The sequence below is a fragment of the Dendropsophus ebraccatus genome, chromosome 5 (genome assembly GCF_027789765.1).
Source record: "Dendropsophus ebraccatus isolate aDenEbr1 chromosome 5, aDenEbr1.pat, whole genome shotgun sequence".
Taxonomy (NCBI): domain Eukaryota; kingdom Metazoa; phylum Chordata; class Amphibia; order Anura; family Hylidae; genus Dendropsophus; species Dendropsophus ebraccatus.
Genome location: NC_091458.1, coordinates 39,005,993 through 39,029,451, shown reverse-complemented (window position 1 = coordinate 39,029,451; position 23,459 = coordinate 39,005,993). Strand labels below are relative to the sequence as shown.

General features: G+C 40.9%; 1 protein-coding gene across 1 annotated transcript in view; it reads right to left on the bottom strand.

Moving 5' to 3' along the window:
• Positions 1 to 3,278: 3,278 nt before the first annotated feature.
• The window catches only part of RXFP2 (relaxin family peptide receptor 2), a 199,275-nt gene continuing 179,094 nt past the window's right edge, over positions 3,279 to 23,459 (bottom strand). The window contains exons 12-18 of the mRNA XM_069972085.1: positions 23,358 to 23,429; positions 19,016 to 19,084; positions 12,182 to 12,253; positions 8,796 to 9,025; positions 6,144 to 6,554; positions 5,453 to 5,671; positions 3,279 to 3,862 (exon numbers count right to left, since the gene is read on the bottom strand). Of these exons, the coding sequence (XP_069828186.1) occupies positions 3,594 to 3,862; positions 5,453 to 5,671; positions 6,144 to 6,554; positions 8,796 to 9,025; positions 12,182 to 12,253; positions 19,016 to 19,084; positions 23,358 to 23,429 (1,342 nt within the window). The 3' untranslated portion in view covers positions 3,279 to 3,593. The remainder of the gene's footprint in view (positions 3,863 to 5,452; positions 5,672 to 6,143; positions 6,555 to 8,795; positions 9,026 to 12,181; positions 12,254 to 19,015; positions 19,085 to 23,357; positions 23,430 to 23,459) is intronic.

Sequence of the window (23,459 nt, the reverse complement as noted above, 5' to 3'; positions counted from 1 at the left end):
GCAGCTGCTGCTGAATATAGAACAATTAATATGTCTAAGAAACCAGGAGAGCAGTCAGTTATAATGATCAGCTGCAGAGTTATATATCTCCTCTGATCACACTGCCTATCTGTGAGCACATTCTCTCTATTCACTCAAAATAGGTACATACAAGGAAAACACAAGGATTTCTACTTTTTAATAGTCTATACCATGCTACTTAAGGGAATTAACACTTTTCCTTGATTGCTTCAGTAAAGCAAAAAATTCTTTCAAATCAAGTGCCAGAGATTTTTAATTTACTTCTCTTATAAAAATCTAAAATCTTACTTATCAGCTGCTGTGTGTGCTGCAGGAAGTGGTGTATTCTTTCCAGTCTGACACAGTGCTGACACCTCTGTCCATGACAGGAACTGTCCAGAGCAGTAGCAAATCCCCATAGAAAACCTCTACTGCCCTGGACAGTTCCTGTTATGGACAGGGGTATCAGCAGAGAGCACTGTGTCAGACTAGAAAGAATACGTCACTTCCTGCAGCACATACAGCAGCTGATAAGTACTAGAATACTTGAGATTTTTTTTTTTTATAGAAGTAAATTACAAATCTCTGGTGCTTTTTGGCACTAGTTGATTTGAAAGATTTTTTTTTTTTTTATGAACTACTCCTCTATTGTGAACCTTAATGTTTCAATTAACTGACACCAAGATCTTAGAAATGATCAGAAACTGTCACAAAATATCTTGACATTCTTGTTTCATGAGCTTTTCTGCTCCATGTGGCCCCATGATAAATGTTACATTAATATTTTAGTAGTTGTCTTAGATCTCAGGCTGTGCAATGTTCTTCAGTGATGTTGCATGTTGGAGTTTATAAGGGTTGTATTAAAAAACAAAAATAGAAAAAATAGAAAATCTCATAAGATGCTGTTGACTCCCAGCCTAAAGGAGCATACAAGTCATAAAAAGGAAATGGCTGTGACTCTTTTAATGTAAACCATAATAATCAGTGAGTGGATGTACAGTTGCGGCTAGGCTTTCCTTGATTTTAGGCAAAGATTCAAAGGGGAACTCTAACTAGCTGACAGTCCCCTAATGTGCACGTGGTGCCGGGCAGGAAGGTATTCTCTTACCTTCCTCCTCAGAGCTGTTCCCGCGCTGTAAGTCATTGAATCCACAGCCCGGAGCGCCATTGGGAGCACTGTCCTGCCCCCATCGCGTCGGATACAGCGCAATGGGGGGTGGGGCAGTGCTCCTAATGGTGCTCCAGATCGAGGATTACACTGCTAACAGCAGGGGAACGGCCCTGAAAAGGAAGGCAAGACACATACCTTCCTCCCCGGCGCCTCGTGCACATCAACTGTTAGATTCGTCTAAACTGCTGATAGGTCCCCTTTAAATATCTGCCTTAGCCCTGTATTTAAATACCCTGGCTAAGCAAATGTGGCTTATTGATGCTCCCCCTGGCAACCAGCACCTGGGGTAATTGACCTGCTGCACCCTTAGCTTCTTAATAATATGGGTGTGCAGGTAAGCCAAGGATAATGCACTGTTTTCTCACTATAAGATGTACAGCAGCTATGCATAATTCCGGTTTATGTATGAACCCCTGTACAATAAGACTAACGTAGCGTATGTACACACAAGATGTGATCATGGAGAAAGTTACATCAATATACCATGCAGGAAGGCAATTATGGCTACAGTCACACTGTAGTAGAAATCAATGATCTGACGGAGGCATATAGACAGTAATATGTGCACACCAATGTACACGGTCTTTGGATCAAATTATTTTTTATGGACCAGAACTATGATCCGATCAATATATACACTGAATGTAATACAATTCCGATATTTCAGGAGTGCTAGTGGGCACATGGTTTTGCCAGCACTACATGTATAAGTTAAGGGGAAGAGATGGATTTAGACATTCTTGTTTCTTTGGTGGGGAAGCAAAATAAAGAATAAATCATTTTATTTGCTCTAATCTTATTTATTACGCATCTATGGGACATTATGGGGGGGCAGGGGTTAACTTAAAGGAGAACTCCAGGCAAATGTAAAAGAATATCATGGAGGGCGGAGAGTGGTGGGAACATACCAATATCAAGGGACACTTATCTGTCCTTGTGGCCTCGCAGTCACAGAGCCACTGCTCACCGCCAGCCTCCAGTCTCCTGCTTCTCCCTGCTACTTGTGTCATCACAACCTGGCAGGAACTACCCGCTCACCCAGTCAGTGACTGCAGAGGTGTCCCGCTGCAGTCACTGATTGTCTATGCTGTCATTTTTGAGCCAGGTTGGGACGTCACAGGAATGGGATATCCAGGAGACTGGCGGGGGACCAGCCAGGAGCAGTGATTTTTTTTTTTTACATTTGCCCGGAGTACCCCTCCTAGGGCCGAATGCAAGATCAGGAACAGGGTCCCTATCTATGTATATGTGAAGGGGACTATGACTTATACATGTAATTCTGTTAAACTACTGTAAATACCTAAAGACTAACACATATGCATAACAGAATGTCCGAAGGTCATCTAGAAATTGTAATACCTTCAATTGTATCCTGAGAGCCATTGGTGCTGGTTATGTTAGACAGTCACCTAGGGTATGTAGAACTACAGTAAATTCTGCTTCCTCTGTTATGTTCTTATAATAGTAGCTTATACTTCACGTAGTTACCATATATATTCAAATGTATAAAATAAAGTAAAATTGCATTTCTTAAAAATAAAAATGTAAGAATGAATTTTATATAAATAGTTCTGTGTAGAAAAGCAACACATAATGCTTATGTCTCTAATATACAGCAAGTTCTCCTATAAGGAGAGTATAAAGAGTCATCGTATAGTACACTGTTGAGTCTTAAAGGCGAACTATCAGCAGGTTAGACAAATCTAACCTGCTGATATGTCTCTACTTCACAAGAGAGGAGGCGGACGATATGTGTCTTACCTTCCTCCTCGGCGCCATTCCGATGCAGTTAGTCTTTTGCTCCACGTTCGGTGAGACTGCTAGGAGCATGTCCGCCCCCATGTGGGCCATTCGCCCATGGCCGCCTTACTCATTTCTAATGATAATGAATGGAGCGAACCAGCTGAGGGTGGGCCAAATTGGCACTATGGGGGTGGGCAGTGCTCCTAACGGTCTTACCGGACCGTAGAGCAAAAGACTAACTGTGCTGGAAAGGTGCCAAGGAGAAAGGTAAGAGACATACCTTCCTCCTTGGCGTGTCCTGTACAGTAGGGACATATAAGCAGGATAGATTTGTCTAACTTGCTGATAGTACCCCTTTAAAGACTACACGTTGAGAATCCTCCACTGTGAGTGAAGTGATCAGAATGAATAGCAATAATCAACATAAGGCCCGAATGAGATCGGGTGCACAGTGGACTTATTGGTTGTCGTATGGAATGGCGGCATCTTAATGGTTCCATCATACTAGACATAAGTCACGGCAGTCTTGTAAACTTTGCCTTCAGCTTTCATCTCCATTAGAGCTACGGAGGCACAAAATGTTTCCCCGAAACATTCATGGTTAAGATTCATCTCACAAAAGAGACGCAGGTAGGTGCATATTTTTGAGGCATTGGTTCTCATAAAGTTCCACCTTCCATCACGTCGTCCTGATCATCGTTTCCTCAAAAGACTTTTTATGGAGGAAGCCAAGTTTAAGAGAAGAATGTTGGACAATAGCGTCCTCCGTCCATACCAGCGAGGTGGATAAACTTTTACGTTCGTTCTTGAATATTGATCTCCTCCGTTGCCTGTGTAGCAGCTGTTTAAGTTTTTCTTTAAAGAAACTTGTTGTTAGGGTGTACAGGATGGGGTTTAAGGCACTGTTTATGGGGAGAATAAATATGACGATCCAAGAGGTTACAGTACCTATAAAAGAGAAGAAAAATAACACCAGGAGTTTGATGACAGATTTGTTATGTGGCAATATAAGAACATAATGATTTTTTGCTATTCTGTATAGCCATACAACATATGTCCCCATAAACCCAGGAGGACCTTGCATGGTTGCGCCACTAATTTCATTTCAGAAAATGGGATTTTGCATTCCATCCACAAGGTGTACTCTTCCTTTATTCTCAAATGGTCCATCTGTTCCCTGACATTTATTTTAATAGTTTAAATAGAATTAGGCAGCATTCATAATATAGCGGCATCTACCGCCTAATGTTCTATGCTAAAATGGTTTCTATTTTCAAATATTCATTTTTCTGTTGACTACTGCCTAAATTAAAAATGAAAGAAAAAAAAAAAAAAAAGAAGGGGTATTTTAATTTACAGTGAAGTGTACCTTAACTTTCAACAAACTTCTGACATATCATAGCGACATGTTAGATTTTCTGATGATTTGATTTTGTGAAGTGGGGATACAAGTGCTGAGACTCACATCGATTGCTAGAATGAATCGGTAGAGATGTTTGGCTAAGAATTGTGCCCTTCATTTCTGCTCAGCTCTCTTTCCTAATTAAAACTGAGAAAAAGAAAAGAAATCTTCCTTGTGTCCTAGCAGATCAGCCATGTCCTCCCTCCTCCTCTCTACCATTTGAATCAAAGCAGGAGCTCCCCACCTTGCTTGGCTGTATCCCTATTTTCCCAGGCTCCCTATATAGTTTTTTTGTTAAACTTTTATGGCTTTTTTAGGTTTAGTGTTTCTTTAAGGTAAAGTTGAACCTACAGATGTGTCTACTCTCATCTTATCTCCAAACCAAATATATTTAGTGAGTCGCAGCTTTTTACAGCAACTGGAGGTTATGACCTCCTTGGGCTAATTGCAAACACTGTGTAAAGGTGGGCATACACCTTCAATATCTGTCGTCCAACAGTTATTTCTCCTATACTCCTCATACACATCAATGTTCGGCACTACTAAATGTTCCTATGTTCTCTATGGGGAGGGGTAAGCTGCAGTCAGACTGCTCTGGGGGCAGCATATCACTCCTAAAACAAAGGGGTAAGCCCACGAAATTCCATCACCCCAAAACCCTGTCTCCACTGTCTTAGGATTTGACCAACAGGGCTATAACGTGTATAAGGACCTTTAACCTATGAGAGGAAAGAAGAAAATTGCAGCCTAAATGAGGCCTTTTAAACCATTATATCAAATATTTGATTTTGATATTGTGATGGAAGGTTGTTATGAGGAAGCACTTTCCATCACTTAACTAATGGAAAGCTAAGACTGGACACATCTGTATAGTCCAACAGTTTTGATCCAGAGGAAGATAAAAACTCCAAATATCAGACTAAACTTTTTTAAAAATTTGCATCATCCTGTGTTGTAATGTAGCAGTCACAGTGACAAATCAAAGACCCTGTGGTTTGTGGTGCAAAGAGATTTCAATAATATGAAATATTCCCACAGTAATCTGGTGGGAACACAGTGATCAGTGATCATATCATCGTCTTTAGTATATGAACATTTTAGTGCAAACCAAGGTTTTTATTATTTCTAGAACTTACCAGGAATTTCTACACGAAACAGAGAGAGGATTTTGAGAAGGAAAACTGGAATCCAGCACACGGCATCTGAAAAAACTATGAAAAAAAATCTGTTGGCAACCGCGACATCCATGTGGATATGACTCTTGATTTCTGATGTCTGTAGAGCAGTCTTCTGTATTGAGCAGAACATACTGACATAAGAAAACACGATAATGATGAAAGCCACAAGGTTCACACCTGTTGGTGGATCGAGAAATATATGAGGACAATATGGAAGCTTAAAACAATGATCATTAGTCCACATCAACACATGAAGGCACAAAAAGACTAAAGACATCATCTACAAGTATGAGGTACCTACGAGAAATGATCACAAGCAGGAATTATGGCACTGGCCACAGTATACAGACATGCAATCATCCTTTTTGTATTTGTTCAATCACAATGATGACTTTTGCAGTACATGGCTGGTCACAACAGGAACATCATCCTATCACCACTTGTGCAGTCTGGGTAATAGGGTTACTGGAGTAATATTAGGGTTCCTACTCATTTATCTGGTAGATTAGGATAGTGAAAATTCTAAAACTTTTCTTAGATTGTTGCGGTTGTTGGTCAATAAAAGAATAAAAGAGGGGGGGGAATAGGACAAGCTTATCAGCTCATAATGAAATAAACATAAAAATGTCAACATTCCACCTCATCTTACCTAGAAATATCCCTAGGGAATATCCTTTACCACCAGACTCTTCCGTTTGATCAGGATACAGAGGGAAGCACACCCCATTTTTTCCATAGTAATTTCCAAAAAAGTCTTCATTCCAAAATGGAATCACGGCTATGATGAATCCAACCACCCATATTGTCATCAGTGTTGCGAGAGTCTGACGTCTGCTTGGCCGAATGTTGCTGAATGGAAACACGATGGCCAAGTACTTCTCCAATGTCAGATAAGTCAGGAGAAGAACAGATACTTCTGTGGACAGCATGGCCAGAAATCCAAGGCTTCTGCATTGCAGACTTTCCATCCATATGAGTGCATATTTTTTGTATTGCCCTCGATATTTAACATCAAATACCCCAATAAAAAAGAGATAAACACCCATCAGACAGTCAGCACCTATTAAGAAAAAGGTTGGAAAGTTATTTAGCAACATAACACAAGCAATGTTAGGCTATGTTCACACATAGTTTTTCCATCATTCTTTTGGTTAGTCTTTTTTCAACCAAAACCAACCAAAAACCAGATCATTTGGTATTTAATTATCGGTGGCTGAAGAAGTTGGATGTAACCCTAGGGAGTTACATGAATACAGCCTATGGCCATGTTCATATGGCATATAAGACCGGCCATTCTGTGACCCAGCTGTGTCACAGAACGGCCTGTGTTACTGAAGATCATCCCGGACGGTACTGCAGTACCGGCCAGATGATCTTCATTTATGGTGAATTCAGATGCGTCCGCACACAAATTTCTGGTGAATTCAATGAATAGCGACCGCACAAAACTGACATGTCAGTTTTTGATGCGGCCGGATGGAATCCCTGCCGGAGCGTATACTATGTATATTTCCGGCGCTTCTACAGACCCTCCCCTTTTCCTTACGTCATAAGTTTAATACCCCTGAATCTCCTCTTAACTCTGTGACGTTCAGGAGGGGGCTTGGCAATCACTACAAAGTGCAAAAAGTGAATAAAAACACATTAAAGGGTAGCTTCACACGTACCGGATCTGCAGCGGATTTCATGCTGCGCATTTACAGCTGATCCCGGTAGCGTGAAGTTGAATGGGTCACATACCCGCAGCGGAATTTTCATTACAATGCCAGTATGTGACCCGGCCCCTGGCCCGGAGAATACATTACCTGCTCGGCAGCACTGATTGGCTGATGGATAGCAACGGGAGCCAGGAGCCTCACACACAGCCACGACAGCGAGCAGGTAATGTATGCTCTGGTCCAGGGGCTGCGGGCAGCGGAAGGTTAAAGGGGCCGGGTTACATATCCGCAGTGGAATGAAAATTTTGCTGCGGATATTTAACCCCATAGACCTTCACACTAACAGGATTCACAGCGGATTTCGCTGCAAACTCGCAGCGTGAAATACGCTGCCGATCTGGTACGTGTGAAGCTACCCTAAAAATACATTACTCCACAAAGACACTATAATCTAACTTATCATTTAACTCCAGGTTACCCTGGGCTTCAGTCCTAAGAATCCAGCGTACTTCAGCTTGTTGTAAATGTTTTCGCCTTTCTGTCTAATCCACAGAAGGTAAGTATGTTTTGATTATTGTTGTGATCTTCTTGCATATGCTTAATTAACCTAGTAGAACCAAATCCTGTGCGAAAACAATGCACTTGTTCCCTGAACCTTGTTTGTATGGGCCGTATAGTATTGCCTATATAAAAGCGGCCACATTCACACAAGATTGCATATACCACAAAATGAGTGCGACAGCAAATAAAATCCTTTACTTTCGCTGGTACTCCCCTTATTTGTACATGTTTTAATGGGGCAAAATACGAACACCAATTGCACCCTCCACATTTAAAATTACCTTTCGGGGCAGTTTTTTCTAACTAATTATCTTGTTTTTTTGTAAACAAATTTGCTACTGACCAGGATGTCTCTCAGATTTTTATTCCTTCTAAATGCCAATATAGGTTTTTCCTGTCCAATATTATCCAGACTAAGGTCCTATTCCACTAGATACCAGTATTTTTTGATCATTTTTGGAATTTCCTCTGCCACAAAATTTGAGATGTAAGGAAAAGGGGCGGGTCTGTAGAAGCGCCGAAAGGGCGTGAAACAGCTGTAACCGGCAACACACTATGGCTTTCACTGGCGTCTCACCTGCTGTTATGATGTTTCGTTTTTGTCAATAAAGGAACTTTGGAATTGCTACAAACATGGTGAGTGCCGCTAATTTTGTCTTGTAAGATATAGTTACCCTTTCTGCCTTCACATGCCATGAATAGTACATAGTAATCTACTGTATCTTATCCCCAAGCACATTGTCAGTCTGTGTGTCCAATTTATATCGCCCATGCTAGTACTATGTGTGGTCCTGCCCCCTCAAATGGAGAGAATTAGAAATAGCTGTCCAACATGGAAGGGACTCTCAGGTGCTCAATAACAGCAGTGACAGCCCCAAAATCACCTCTTCACCACTCTAAATGGTTAATTCAACAATTGTCCTAATCCTACATTGAAGCTAAATAAAGAATCTACATTTTACCTACAGCGCCGGAATCCTTCCTTTTCATTGTAGGGATTAAAGTTATGTTCCAATTCACAAAAAGACATTTTACATTTCATGGATTGATGATTCCTCTAAAGGCGACAGACGTTTACTTACAGCATAAAATCTTTATAGACATTGTATGCGTCTTGTTCTCCGATTGAATAAATGATCTCATCCCGATAACAAAGATGTTTCCGAAACAAGTGATGCAGGCTATTACCCAGACAAATATGCGAAGGACCGTGTTTGCCAAAAGGTTTTCAAATGATGATATACCATCCGTAAGCGGCGTACATACCCGTACACGAGGCGCATAAGAACAGTAGCGGAATTTCTTAAAGTATCTTTAAAAAAAAAGAAAGATAAAAGTCAAATTATAATGTGTGGAATGTGGAAAGAGCATCCCTTTTAGATCACAAGACGGGCTATGAGCCGGGTGATCTATGATTCTCTTATGCATAGGGATTATGACGCTATTAGTGTTAAGAGAGTACCAAAATGCTCATATGCTAAGCTCAAATAATAAACCCCATTTAAATTGCAGAGCAGAGAGTACCTGGCTCACCTTCAAGTAACTTTCAAGTAATTTTTTCATTCTAATTTTTGAAGAAATGTGTAAACAAAATATACAAAAATTGGAACAAAAAATGCCATACATTACTGCAAGGCACATTGGAACTCTGGAAGTCAATTGTGGGAGTTCTAATGTGTCTTGCAAAAATGTATTGCATTTTTTGTTCAAATTTTTGTATATTTCGTTTACACATCCCTTCAAGGGTCGAAATATTCAAAAATTAGAACAAAAAATGCAATATGTTACTCTGAAGGTGTTGGCCACTTTTAATCAAGCTTGGTCAAGCATTGGCCCTGATTGAGCATGCTCAGCCCAACATGGTCACTTAACTACAAGGAAAAGTTAATTCGGCCCACCTGGTGGCTGCTCAACCTAATGCTGCATTTACACGGAACGATTGTCGTGCGAATTCGCACGATAACGATCGAATTCGAATGATAATCGTTCCGTGCAAACGCAGCGAACGATCAAACGACGAATGAGAAATCGTTCATTTTGATCTTACAACATGTTCTTAAATCGTCGTTCGCTAAAAATTCGCAGATCGTTCCATGTAAACAGTTGTCGCGCGAAAGTCCGGCCGCCCGCAGCCCGGCCCCCCGCTCATCCGCAGCCCCCTGCGTCGGCTTGATCGCCACCCTCGCCGTCCTGATTGCCACCCCCGCCGCCCCAATCGCCACCCCCGCCGTCGCTCTGATCGCCACCCCCGCTCCGATCGCAAAACGATCGCAAAACGATTTTTCCGTATAATATATCGTACTGTCTAAACGCTGATTGTTATGAAAAAAAAAATCGTTACTCCGACATCGTTAATTGTACGATCGGGCAAATTATCGTTTCGTGTAAAAGCAGCATAAGGGTGTCCAATTCCCCAACAGCAAAGCAAATAGAAAGGAGGAGATGGGTTGTCACTTCCAGGTTAAAAAACTTCCAGCTTTATTTAAAGTCCATAAAATTCAGGTCACAAAATCCACAAACAGTGTAAAAGTAAATGCACGATCTGACGCATTTCTGGCTATCAGACCTATCAGCCCTTAATTCTATGATGAGACATTGGAGATGGTGTATGACTGGAATTTAGGAGTCTTAGAATCTTTATACTCCTATACATAGCATCTTTTATTTGATATTTTTCCATTTAATGTTTTTTTTTTCAGTTTTTTCTTTTAATTAAAATGTGTAAAACATTTAGATGCCAAAGCAGGTGCTGAGCATTTGTATTCTACATCAAATGCTGAAGCAATAAACTCTTGCTACCCGTCTGGTTATCCCAGTTTACATTTTTATTAGTATTCTACATGGATATTAGGACAGGTACAACATGCTCATTAAAAAGCCAAGGAAACATTCACACTTTCATATTCTTTCATGCTTTTAGATAATAAATGAACAGATCCATTGATGTATCCCACTGACATCAAAAGTTATCAAAACGGGTAACAAAATGTTCACATTTAAAAATAATAATTCAAAATCTCAGCATGTGACTTTTACAGTTTTATCTAAATAGGGTCAGAACTCTGTGCTGATAAATATTATATGTATCATATCTTAGTGGAATTCTGAAGAATATAGCTTACATTTAAAAATGCTCAGGGTGCAAGTATAACTGTAAAAAAACAAAAAACAAACTGTACTCACCCCTTTCTGGTCTTGCTGATGTTGCCAGCCCCTGCCGTCAATGCTTCTCCTTCTCTGTCTCAACACAGCCATACAATTGCCACAGCAGTTACCTATTTTAGCCATTGTGTGGTTGAGTAGGTTTTTCCTGCATGTTCGGAAGGAGAAGAGGAAGTGCAGATAGCAAGGACTGGCAACATTCGTCACCAGCAAGGAACTGGCTGCAGGGGGGTCTAGGTTCTCTTATGTTATACTGATACCTTGTGCATTTTTATATGTAAAATGTTATGTTGGTTATTCTATGCTTGACACGTAACAGGATGTGGGCATAGCCTACAACACCCCAGCATATCAGTGGTCGCTGACAATCTGAATAGCTACTTCTGCTCAGTAGGTGCTCTTCTTAAGTGCCTTTTCATGGCACATTTAATCATGCGACGGGGCCGCACGAACGATTTTTGTATTGTTCATGCAGCTATAGAAATGGACAGCACATATATATGCATATATTCATGCTGTCAGTTTCTAGATTACAGAAGCACTGCCTATATTCCTGTGTTATCTGATCCAGCATCCAGCTCTCTGGGTCTTCCATACTGCTCCGTGGCCGCTGGCTCTATGTCCATTTTACTTAACCTCCTCCGGTTGTCAATCATTCTGGAGGATGCAACGCCTGAATATACAGCTGTTGCTGAAGCTGGCAGGAATTACCGGAGAGCAGGAAGCTGGATCACTAAGCAAAGCAGATAGTATGTATTCACTGCACTTGTGATCTGGAAACTGACAGCATGGATACATGAATATCTTTGCTGTCAGTTTCCCTTTGCTCTCGGCTGCATATACCCTGTTTATACAGGAAGATGTGCGGCCGATAAGAAATTTTATGGCCTGCTCTAAAAATGCGATCAGCCAAGGATCGGATTTTTCTGCTCCTGGCTGATCGCTGTCACTTTTACACGGGCCAATGATCGGCCGAAGAAAGGTTTCAGCAACGCTTATTGCCGATAACTGGCCTGTGTAAAAGGCCCTTGTAAAAGCCAGCCTGAGATTTCATAATGTGGGTTATCTCTTTTTCACTTGGTAAATCTCCATTGCTTTTCATTAGCACTGATGATATAATTTAATACAAGGATGTAATATAATCATTTTTTTTTATTAAAACATCTCTCTCCCCTGATGTCACATCTAGTTATAGAGTACAAACAGGAAGTGAGATGATAAATTAGATTCCCATTGGGAGCCCATGATGGATTATAGTTATTATTCTCGCTAATGTAATACAGAGTAACCTCCTGCAGATACTTACATGTGAGATAGATTCTTCATTGGCTGAAACATTCTTGTACTTATATTTGGAATTTCAATTTTCTCCAGTGCTCTATAAACAACAAAGTATATAATTAGAACATGCTGCTTATTATTTTCATACTATAACACATAGGGGGAGATTTATCAAAAGGGTGTAAAATTTAGACTGGTGTAAATTGCCCCCATCAACCAATCACAGCTCAGCTCTCAGCTCTGGTAAAATTAAAGCTGAGCTGTAGAGATGAGCGAACCGGGTTCGGGTTCGAGTCCATCCGAACCCGAACGATCGGCATTTGATTAGCGGTGGCTGCTGAACTTGGATAAAGCTCTAAGGTTGTCTGGAAAACGTGGATACAGCCAATGACTATATCCATGTTTTCCGCATAGCCTTAGGGCTTTATCCAACTTCAGCAGCCACCGCTAATCAAATGCCGAAAGTATTTTACACCCTCTGATAAATCTCCCTCTTAGTTTGGGCCTGGTCTGTGACTAATGACACATGAAGAGTTTAAAATAACCTGGAACCTTCCTTGCTTCTTTGCTATTGCTGATCTCACAGTGTCCCACCACAGCGGGGGGGTGGGATTTATCATGCAAAAAAAGTTCTATTTTGTGGCGTAAAATGGCCTGATGGGAATATATTTATCCGCAAAGGCCTGTTTTGTAAATAAATTTTTGCATCAAGCTATTTTACAGACTCTGGGTCAGCCGAATGTATCATTTTCCTAGCTGAAACATCATAAGGAAACCTACATCAGCTATGAGCTGGCGTAGGTTTCTCTCTGTGCCCACACTGGTGCAAGTGCTGGTCTCTCATACCCTCCTTCTTTCGCACCTGCACCCTCACACCACACTACTGTCCTTTTTCAGTGTCCGGGGGTGGGTACTACCACTCCTGGCCACCATGACAAGGTTACCTTAAAACACCAGAGCCCGGAGTCCACCAGCTGTTGCAATACCAGTAACCAGTGACCCAGGCCACTGTACACATGAAACAAAAACCATAAAAGAAAGGTTTGAGAGAGGCAAAGGCAGGGAGAGATTCAGGGACATGGCTGCATGGCAGTAAATCCTCTATCTCACCCTTAAAGCTTACAATACTCAGTGCTGCTCTGTCTTTCTCCTTGCTGCTGCGGCTTCTGAGGGTGTGCTATGGAGATATAATGGAAAAATACCCGTGTGTCCATGTCTGTGTGTGTTTGTGTGTGGAGGTGGGTACATTGTACTGGAGGCAACACAGAGGCAAGCCTCTGCCCGCTAGATCATTGACAACTAAAAATTGAAAAATAACCCTAAATGACAGGTGTGCTTTATATTCCATTAACCACAAAACTAAATATTTGATTGACATTAGCTCCTCATGGCAAGCATACTGCTGGGACCCTTTGGGTGCAGGAAGGGAAGGAATAGGCCTAACTTGAAACTCCTAGACCCCACAGTAAGATCTTTTGTTGTGGCAGAGAAACCCTGCGACCCTCCAGTGTTCTATGGGAAACTTTATTCTTTACAACATTGCAAATGAAAGTACAGAAAGAAGTTGCATGGCATTGATAATGATCTTCTGTGGGGATAGTCTAATCTAAGAAAATGCTCATGATGGACTGAATATCTGGTCTGGATAAGGGTGTAGTCTTTTGCAGAAGTTTCCCTACATATGAAATAATTTAAGTTTATTTTGTTGCTTTCAATTTCTATACAATATTTTACTCTATCTATCGATCTATCTATCTATCTAGAGAAAAATACTCCGCAGCACACTTTGTAGTGAAAAAAACGTGCAATACCTGGATTTATTCCATAAACCGGTATACAGCAACAACACAGGTGATACACGACGTTTTGGCGTCTCCTACGCCATTTTCAGGTGCACTTGAAAATGGCGCAGGAGACGTCGAAACGTCGTGTACCACCTGTGTTGTTGCTGTATACCGGTTAATGGAATAAATCCACGTATTGCACGTTTTTTTCACTACAAAGTGTGCTGCGGAGTATTTTTCTCTATATGAACTGATCCTTGGTCTGGGACTCATCTGCAGGCACCTACTTTCGGCTATCGAGGAGTGCTGCCCATCTCAGTTACATTTCTATCTATCTGCCTATCTATCTATACACAGTTGTAGACTATGGCTTGTGGGTATAGCTTCTGCAGTTTTACTGTGTAACAGATTTTCTTTGTGGCAGATTTTATGTACCCTTGAAGTTGCACTGTTGTGTATATTTATGACAAATGGTCCAGGGGAGAAGATTTTAGCAATTTTATTGCCGATTGATATTTTCCGGACGGATTTACTGGAGCCGAATCTCTGCTCTCAGGCATATTTCTAATCTTATAAAGTATAGGTTATGGTATATCACAAAGCTGGACAATTTCAGTAGAATTTTCTACAGTCTTTGATTCAGCTTCAATGGTTCTTTGGTCCTGTTGATGAGCAGACTATATTAACCTCTTAGTGACCAGACGATTTTGAGTCATAATGATCGAGCAATTTTTGTTCTTTTTTTTCCTTTCCACTATAAAAACCATGGGGAAGATTTATCAAACTGGTATAAATTAGAATTGGCCGAGTTGCCCCTAGCAACCAATCAGATTCCACCTTTCATTTTCCAAGGATTCTGTGAAGAATAAAAAAAAAATCTGATTGGTTACTAGGGGCAACTGAGTGAGTTGTACTTTACACCCCTTTGATTCCATTATTCTATTGACATGACCATACGGATGTCATTGTGGTACAACTCCTTAAATCAAAATATGACCCGCCCCCTTTTCCCCGGCCAAAAACACTAAGAGGCCCATGTCTCTTTGTGAATATGGCCAGCCATGCGCCCAACCCTGCGCCTGGCGCAACAAATCTGCGCTTGCATCCAGCAGGTGTAGATTTGGATCATGATTTACGCCTGCGGGCTGGCGTAAATCATGATAAATGAGGGGCAGGAGAAGGCCACGCCTCTTCCCCGCCTTGCTGCGCCATTGATACAGCGGGCATACTTCATGGAGAAGGGCAAACCCGGCCTACTTCCTGGCGTATGTCCCTGACGTAAGTTTCAGAAATGTCCCCTCTTAACTCCACGGCCAATTTTCATTTTTTCCCTTTTGTTTTCTCCCTGTTGCCTTTTAAAAGCCATATTTTTTGCGGTAAAGGGTAACTACAGATAATTTGGATGGAAAAACTTTTTCTAAATAAGTTTTGTACTTTTGTTTCCAAATGGATAAACATATCACACCAAATATAATTCTCAGCTTAGAGGAACATCCAGCCTTCCAAACATTGCAAATAAATCACAATATAGTCAGAAGAGCTTCTGATAATGGTGGGAGCACAGCTTTGATAACGCTATGAAGGAAGCCATGCACATCCATTCAGATACAGAGCACCACACACATTAATGTAGATCCATTTCCTTCAGTGAAGAAAAATATCATTAGGTTTATGAATAATGCTTTTCTGCACTCGCTCCAAATGAAAAATGAATCATCATCATTCACAATCCATCCAGACCACTATCCTGTCACCCGTCTATATTTCACAAATGCCATCGGAACCTCCGGGACGTCCAATTATCTCCGATATTAATTCTAGTATGAGTAATCGCTCACAGTATCTGGAGAAATTACAGCAATCTGTCACTTCTCTTCCCAGTTATATGAGGTATTCAAGACAACTCATTCAACACATCCAATCACGCACATGGAACGATGACATCTCACCCCGATTGTATTAGCCTGTCACATTGACTGTTTCCCAAAAAAAATTTTTTCCACTGGAAAAATAAGAATGGCTAAAATTCAAAAATAATAAACTCAAAAGAGTTCAAAAGTGTTAAAGGGGTTGTCCAGTGAAAACCTTTTTCTTTCTAATCAACTGGTGTCACAAAGTTATATAGATTTGTAATTTACTTCTTTTAAAAAATCTCAAATCTCCCCATACTTATTAGCTGCTGTATGTCCTGCAGGAAATGTTGTTTTATTTCCGTTCTGTGACCCAGCCATGTCACAGAATGGCTGGTGTCTGAGAAGATTATCCCGGCCGGTACTGCGGCCAGATGATCTTCACTTCAGCTAATGCGCCCGCATCCGAATTCCCCGCTGCACACAATGGAGCGTGCAGCCGGAGACATCTCCAGTAAAGCACACTATACTTTCAGCATAGTGCACTTTATATGCAGCAGGGACACCTGTCTTTGACAGCTGTCTGTGCTCCCTTATGTCCTTTTCTATGAGTGTAAGGAGCAGGGACTTATGCTGAGACCAGGTCTCCTTTCTCCTGTAGTTTATGGTAGAGTATAAGCAGGCAAAGCATGTTGGCATGCTGTGGCCCCGAGATGTCATGTAACACAATGCTATATGCACTGGCTATTCTGTATGTGACGCTAAACATTACATACATTAAGAGATGGAACCCAGTACTGTAAGAATAAAGGTTCGATGAGACACAATACTGTATCTCTTTGCAAAAGGGGAGTTTTGAGAATTACCCCCATTGATGGGATTCTATCTGGTAAAACTGAGAGCAATACTAAGAGGTTTCATACACTGAAAGAAATTGAGATGTTCTGCATACAAAATCTAAATCCATTAATCATAGAACGTTCCTATCAGGAATGGGAGCTGATGATATAACCCTGCTGAGCAGACTGCAATCATCATATATCTTTTATCATATATACCTGCACAGCACAACTAATACCTTCCATTATTCCTGCCATATCCCCCATAAAGTCTTTTTCAATACGTCTATCTAGCTAACCACGTAATATATTGTTCTCCCCATCCAGCTGTCACACCTGCTATCTACTGAATAAACAATGCTCAGCCACTAAGGGAATTATGAAGGCTTAAGGCTGCGTTCTCACGTGGCAGCCGGGATGATAGGAAAGTCAGTGTGGTTTTCAATGAGTTTAGCTGCAAGCAGTTTAATTACCAATAGCTGCCTGGTAAACTGACGCTTTGCGGCAAAACCGCGCAACCATTGATAATTAAAATGCTTACAGCCGAAGTCAAAATGAGAACAGCAGTGACTTGCTTGTCAGTCTGCTTCACGGATGCACAGCCTAGACGCCAGCTCCGTTATTATTATTTTTTTTACATAAGCTCTATGTAATTGCTAAGAGCCCGTCATTGCCTAATCCCATTGCCTTTTGGCCCCAACAGGCTTCCATAGTTTACAGATGAACTTGAATAAGGTCTTTGTCTTCCAACAAAGTTGGTATTTTGGAAACTGCAGGCTTCTGTAGATCCTGAATTGGATCATCCTATGATTTGTCATTATTTAAAGGGGTACTCCGGTGAATATTCTTTTCTATCAAATCAACTGGTGTCAAAAAGTTTTACAGGTTTGTAATTTACTATTTAAAACTCTCAAGTCTTTTAGAACTTCTCAGCTGCTGTAAGTGGTGTATTCTTTCCAGTCGGACACAGTGCTTCTCTGTCTGCGTCAGGAACTGTCCAAAGCAAGAAAGGTTTTCTATGGGAATTTGCTACTGCTTTGAACAGTCACAAACAGAGGTGGCAGCAAACAGCACTGGATTCACACTACGTTTTTGCAATCCGCTTTTTGCAAAAAATGGATAAAAAAAACGGATGCAACTGTGTGCATCCGTTTTGTTCGGCCTTTCAATTGACTTCCATTATTAAAAAAAACGGATCAAAACGTACACAAAAAGTGCTTAGTGTGAACCTAAGCCTAAGGCTTTATTCACATGTTCCGTAATCTTTGGATCCGTATTTCCGTATTCGAGTTAGTGCACGTTGTTGTCTATTGGGCTATTCACATCATCAGTAGATTACAAGGACGCAAACCAATGCTGGAAAAAAAAAGACATGTCCTAGTGCGGACCTAGATTATTTTAAGGATCCTCTCATAGAAATCAATGGGATCCGCTATGTTTAACGGATTGTAACCTGTTTGGCATCCATATTTCCGTAAAAAAAAATATGGATGAATTATAATTGAAAAGTTGAAAAAAAAAAAGGATTTACAGAAATACGGATGCACTATGGAAGAACTACATATGCCTAGTCCCAGCTCATTCTCTTGATAGCTCAACACTCTGTTTCTCTTTGACTTATGAAAAGATTTTTTTTTAATAACAAGTATGCTTTAATGAATTCAGGAAACAATAAACTCATGAATTTTCAAGTAATATGTAGTTATTTATTGCTCTTATTTTCTTTGCTATGGTGCATATAAACTAAGATACTTTCCCTTTACTTTCCTCTGCACCTTTTTGTACACTTATCCTAATATGCTGACATTAAAAAGGTTTTCTAACAAAGAAATCGATTTTCAACTGTCTAAAACACTAACATACTGTATATGGTTTCTTTTGTACTACCTTTCCGTTGGACTTTCTTTCTGCATCTGATGCAAATTTTCTGTATCCGCCTTTGCGTTTCTGCTGTACCCTCTAGCTTGAAATTCAGCCAACTCTATCTCCCTCCAACTCTGTGGAAGGCTCCTGTGAGTGTAGTGGACAGGGATATAGTCAAGAGGATGTAGTAGGAGGGAGATATAGTTTTCTGAATTTCTGACTAAAGTGTGCAACAGGGACAGGAAATCCATTACAGGATAGACAGGAAGTTGGGCTAATGACAACTGAGCAGACACTTTGCATCAGAAGCATAAGAAACGCATAAAAGACCACAGAAAGGTATGTTCTATGGTATATGTTTATTTATTGCATAGCTTAAAATAGATAATCTCATTAGAAAACCCGTTTAATTATTCCACTGTGTGTGAATTAGCTTATAAATATCATGACCCACAACTACTAGAGAACTGTTAGAGCTATACCTTATTTATACTGTAAAATATTCTTGCATATGTTTACTTACAATGACTGGAGATGCGGTAATGTTTCAAACTGATTAGTATGGAGCGACAGTGGATTACAGCTGAGATTACTGCATAGAGAAGAAAGGAACAATCTGATTGTAGGCAGCAAGATTTAGAAACGTCTAAAAAATAAATCACGAACAGAGAGTATTTTTATCCAAAGAATATTCAAAACAACTGACAAAGAACCTGTCAAAATTTTGAACTGTCATGTCGAATCCTTTGTGGATGGAGTCACGTGTAAGGGTGGGTTCACACTACGGAACCCAAGCTGAGAATTTCCGATGGATTCCGTAGCTCGTACCCGTTCACGGCCGCGGGCCTCTCCGCCCGTGCCCCTAGACACCATTCTATGCATGGGCGGATTTTGCATTCCGACGAAAGAATTGACATGTCAATTCTTTAGGGGGAATGCAGAATCGGGCCGCCCATAGAATGGTGTCTATGGAGCCGATGGAAAGGCACGCGGCCGTGAACGGGTACGAGCTACTGAATCCGTTGGAAATTCTCTGCTCGGGTTCCATAGTGTGAACCCACCCTTACATTATGTTTATTCTGACAAAGATCTGTAGCTAGTGTTGAGCAGAACTGTTTGGGTTCAGCAACGTTCTCCAAACCTGAAGGCTCTGCATTGGACTTCCGGCAGCTTGAGAAGTTGGTTGTCAGGAAGACATGGAGACAGCCTATGAAGACTCCCTAAGGCGGCACCCAACTTTTCCAGCTACCGGGAGTCAAATGTCGAGTGTTTGGGTTCAGAGAATGTTGCTAAACCTGAACAGTTCAGCAAGTCCGCTCAACACTGTAGCCCTTTTTATATTAGTATGTGCTGGACTAGGATTATTAGTCCGTATACATCATTTGTGAAGAAGAACTGTGCACTACCTTTTACTTATGCAATGCAACCCAGACTAAAATATAGCACATTTGGATTGCATAAAGAATACCTTGAATGACATAAGTAATAAGGTAGTAATTCTTCTTCACAAATAATCAGAATTATATGGATGTTCTAACTGGTGTGACCTATGGATGGACACCCTGTGGTTGTTATATATGAAACCTTTCGAGCATTGTATTGGTTTCTTGAAAAATTGCAGAAAATGTACATTCACTATTACATAGGCCGATTATCAGGCACATCAGGGCGATATTAGTCGATGAACGAGCAAACGCCCACTCATCAGCTTATCCCTCAATTCCGACATTTCCAAAAATAATCTGCTGTCAGTCATGTAAAGCCTCTATTACACGGTGCGATCAGTGGAAGCAAGCAAGCCTTGACCTGTCAGCTTTCTTGTTCCCTGGTCGATGTTGGCGCTATTACATGTGCCAATAATGGCGGTCTGCTGCTGCCGCTCCTATTACATGGAGCATAGAAAAAGAAATTCCCGGCACTCGCCAAATCTTCTGCAAGGTGATTTATTTACAAGTGTAAATACAGACAGACATCAAGGACGCGTTTCGGCGTATAGCCTTTCTCAACAAGTCTATAGTTCACTTTAACAATCGCTAGTTTTATACACGTGGTGGGCGCTTCAGATATGACGTCATCACAGCTGCAGAATAGACGCTCCCTCCTAATGTCATCATAGTGGGCGTGGATTGGCGATCAGCTGAGCGTCACATGAGCGGACACAACCTAGGTCGCTAAGGTAACTATATAAACAAATCTCATTACGTATATAGACCAAGGACAAAACACCTGGATATTTACAAATACAAAAAACAACAAACAAAAACTAATACACATATGTTAGTAACACCAAAACAAGGTGGAATTAGTATCACACAAATTTACATTAACCTTCCACCGTCCCGTTTTCATTATTTTCAGTAAGACATATCTAGGAAAGACAAAATATAAAATTAGATAAAAATACAGCATTACGTGAGTACAGATAGGTCATAATCCCTATTCAGACCCATAGGTTCTAAAGTTTGCAAAGTATGGATCCAAAACGCTTCCCGGCGGCGTAATATTTTCTTAATATTGCCGCCTCGTCTCGGTACCTGAACTCTCTCAATTACCTGAAATCGCAACTGTGCGATATTATGTCGGGCCTCTCTGAAATGATGGGGTATGGGCAACAACCAGTTGCCGCACCTAATGGTAGATTTATGTTTAGAAACTCTGTCTTTAATGGGCTGAGTGGTCTCACCAACATACAATTTACCGCAAGGACATATGATAATATAGATCACATTTTTACTATCACAGGTAAACTGTCCCTTGATGTGATAACTTTTACCTGAGTGCGGATGGTTGATTAAGCTCCCCTTCTGGACATTATTACATTGGGCACATCTAAGACACGGAAAGGTCCCTTGTTTCCTCTGTGTGAACGTTGTTTGATTATCACTAGAGACTCCAGCTCCTCTGTCCGCTCTTACTAATGCATTATGTAGATTAGGGGCACGTTTATTGCATATAAGAGGAACAGTACCGAACTCCTCTATGTCCGGGTGTGCCTGAGTCAATATATGCCAGTGGCATATAAACACTGGCATATATTGACTCAGGCACACCCGGACATAGAGGAGTTCGGTACTGTTCCTCTTATATGCAATAAACGTGCCCCTAATCTACATAATGCATTAGTAAGAGCGGACAGAGGAGCTGGAGTCTCTAGTGATAATCAAACAACGTTCACACAGAGGAAACAAGGGACCTTTCCGTGTCTTAGATGTGCTCAATGTAATAATGTCCAGAAGGGGAGCTTAATCAACCATCCGCACTCAGGTAAAAGTTATCACATCAAGGGACAGTTTACCTGTGATAGTAAAAATGTGATCTATATTATCATATGTCCTTGCGGTAAATTGTATGTTGGTGAGACCACTCAGCCCATTAAAGACAGAGTTTCTAAACATAAATCTACCATTAGGTGCGGCAACTGGTTGTTGCCCATACCCCATCATTTCAGAGAGGCCCGACATAATATCGCACAGTTGCGATTTCAGGTAATTGAGAGAGTTCAGGTACCGAGACGAGGCGGCAATATTAAGAAAATATTACGCCGCCGGGAAGCGTTTTGGATCCATACTTTGCAAACTTTAGAACCTATGGGTCTGAATAGGGATTATGACCTATCTGTACTCACGTAATGCTGTATTTTTATCTAATTTTATATTTTGTCTTTCCTAGATATGTCTTACTGAAAATAATGAAAACGGGACGGTGGAAGGTTAATGTAAATTTATGTGATACTAATTCCACCTTGTTTTGGTGTTACTAACATATGTGTATTAGTTTTTGTTTGTTGTTTTTTGTATTTGTAAATATCCAGGTGTTTTGTCCTTGGTCTATATACGTAATGAGATTTGTTTATATAGTTACCTTAGCGACCTAGGTTGTGTCCGCTCATGTGACGCTCAGCTGATCGCCAATCCACGCCCACTATGATGACATTAGGAGGGAGCGTCTATTCTGCAGCTGTGATGACGTCATATCTGAAGCGCCCACCACGTGTATAAAACTAGCGATTGTTAAAGTGAACTATAGACTTGTTGAGAAAGGCTATACGCCGAAATGCGTCCTTGATGTCTGTCTGTATTTACACTTGCAAATAAATCACCTTGCAGAAGATTTGGCGAGTGCCGGGAATTTCTTTTTCTATGTGTTATACTTTGGCCCAGGCACCACCAGCCATCGGAGTGCCGACCCCCATCGACTACACGTATTCCTATTACATGGAGCGACAGCAGCAGATCATTGCTATCCCCGTCGTTTGTCTTTCAACATGTTGAAAGACAACAATTGGCCAACATCGTGCATGTCGGCTGATCATTGCCTTTTATTACACAAAGCAATTATTGGCCATAATGGCTGATAATCGGCCAAATACAGCCGATAATCGCTTTCTGTAATAGGGCTTAAAGAGGGGATGAGTGGCCAATGGCTGATTAAAGCAAAGAGCCACACAAAAGACTTAGCTATCAGCTAGCTAGCTGGACATGGCCCCCACCAGGAAGTTTACAATTTAATGGGTTATCCACAGTATAGGGGGTCCAATCACTAGGACCCTCGTTGATCCAACTAACAGGCACCCCAGGTCAATGAGTAGTGCACATGTAACGCCGTTCGATTCATACCTTATGGAAGCCTAGAAAACCCCTTTAACTTAAAATTTTAGTTGCTCCCGGCCTCGAATATTTGCCCCGATGTAAAGAGAACCCAGCAGTTGCTGCTCATATGGTACAGGAGCTTCTATAAAGATCTATAGGATGCAGCTGGGAGCCATATTGGCACAATTGTAGGGATGTTCCCAACAGTAATAGAAAAGACACACATAAAAGTGATGGGATTATATATGAATATATACACTTATCATTTATACTTACAGTTTCTGCAAGTGTTTAAGCTCTTTAAAACTGGAAAGCGGCACTTCTGTTATCAGATTATTGGACAAATCTCTAGGAATAAATGGAAAGAATATAATTTGG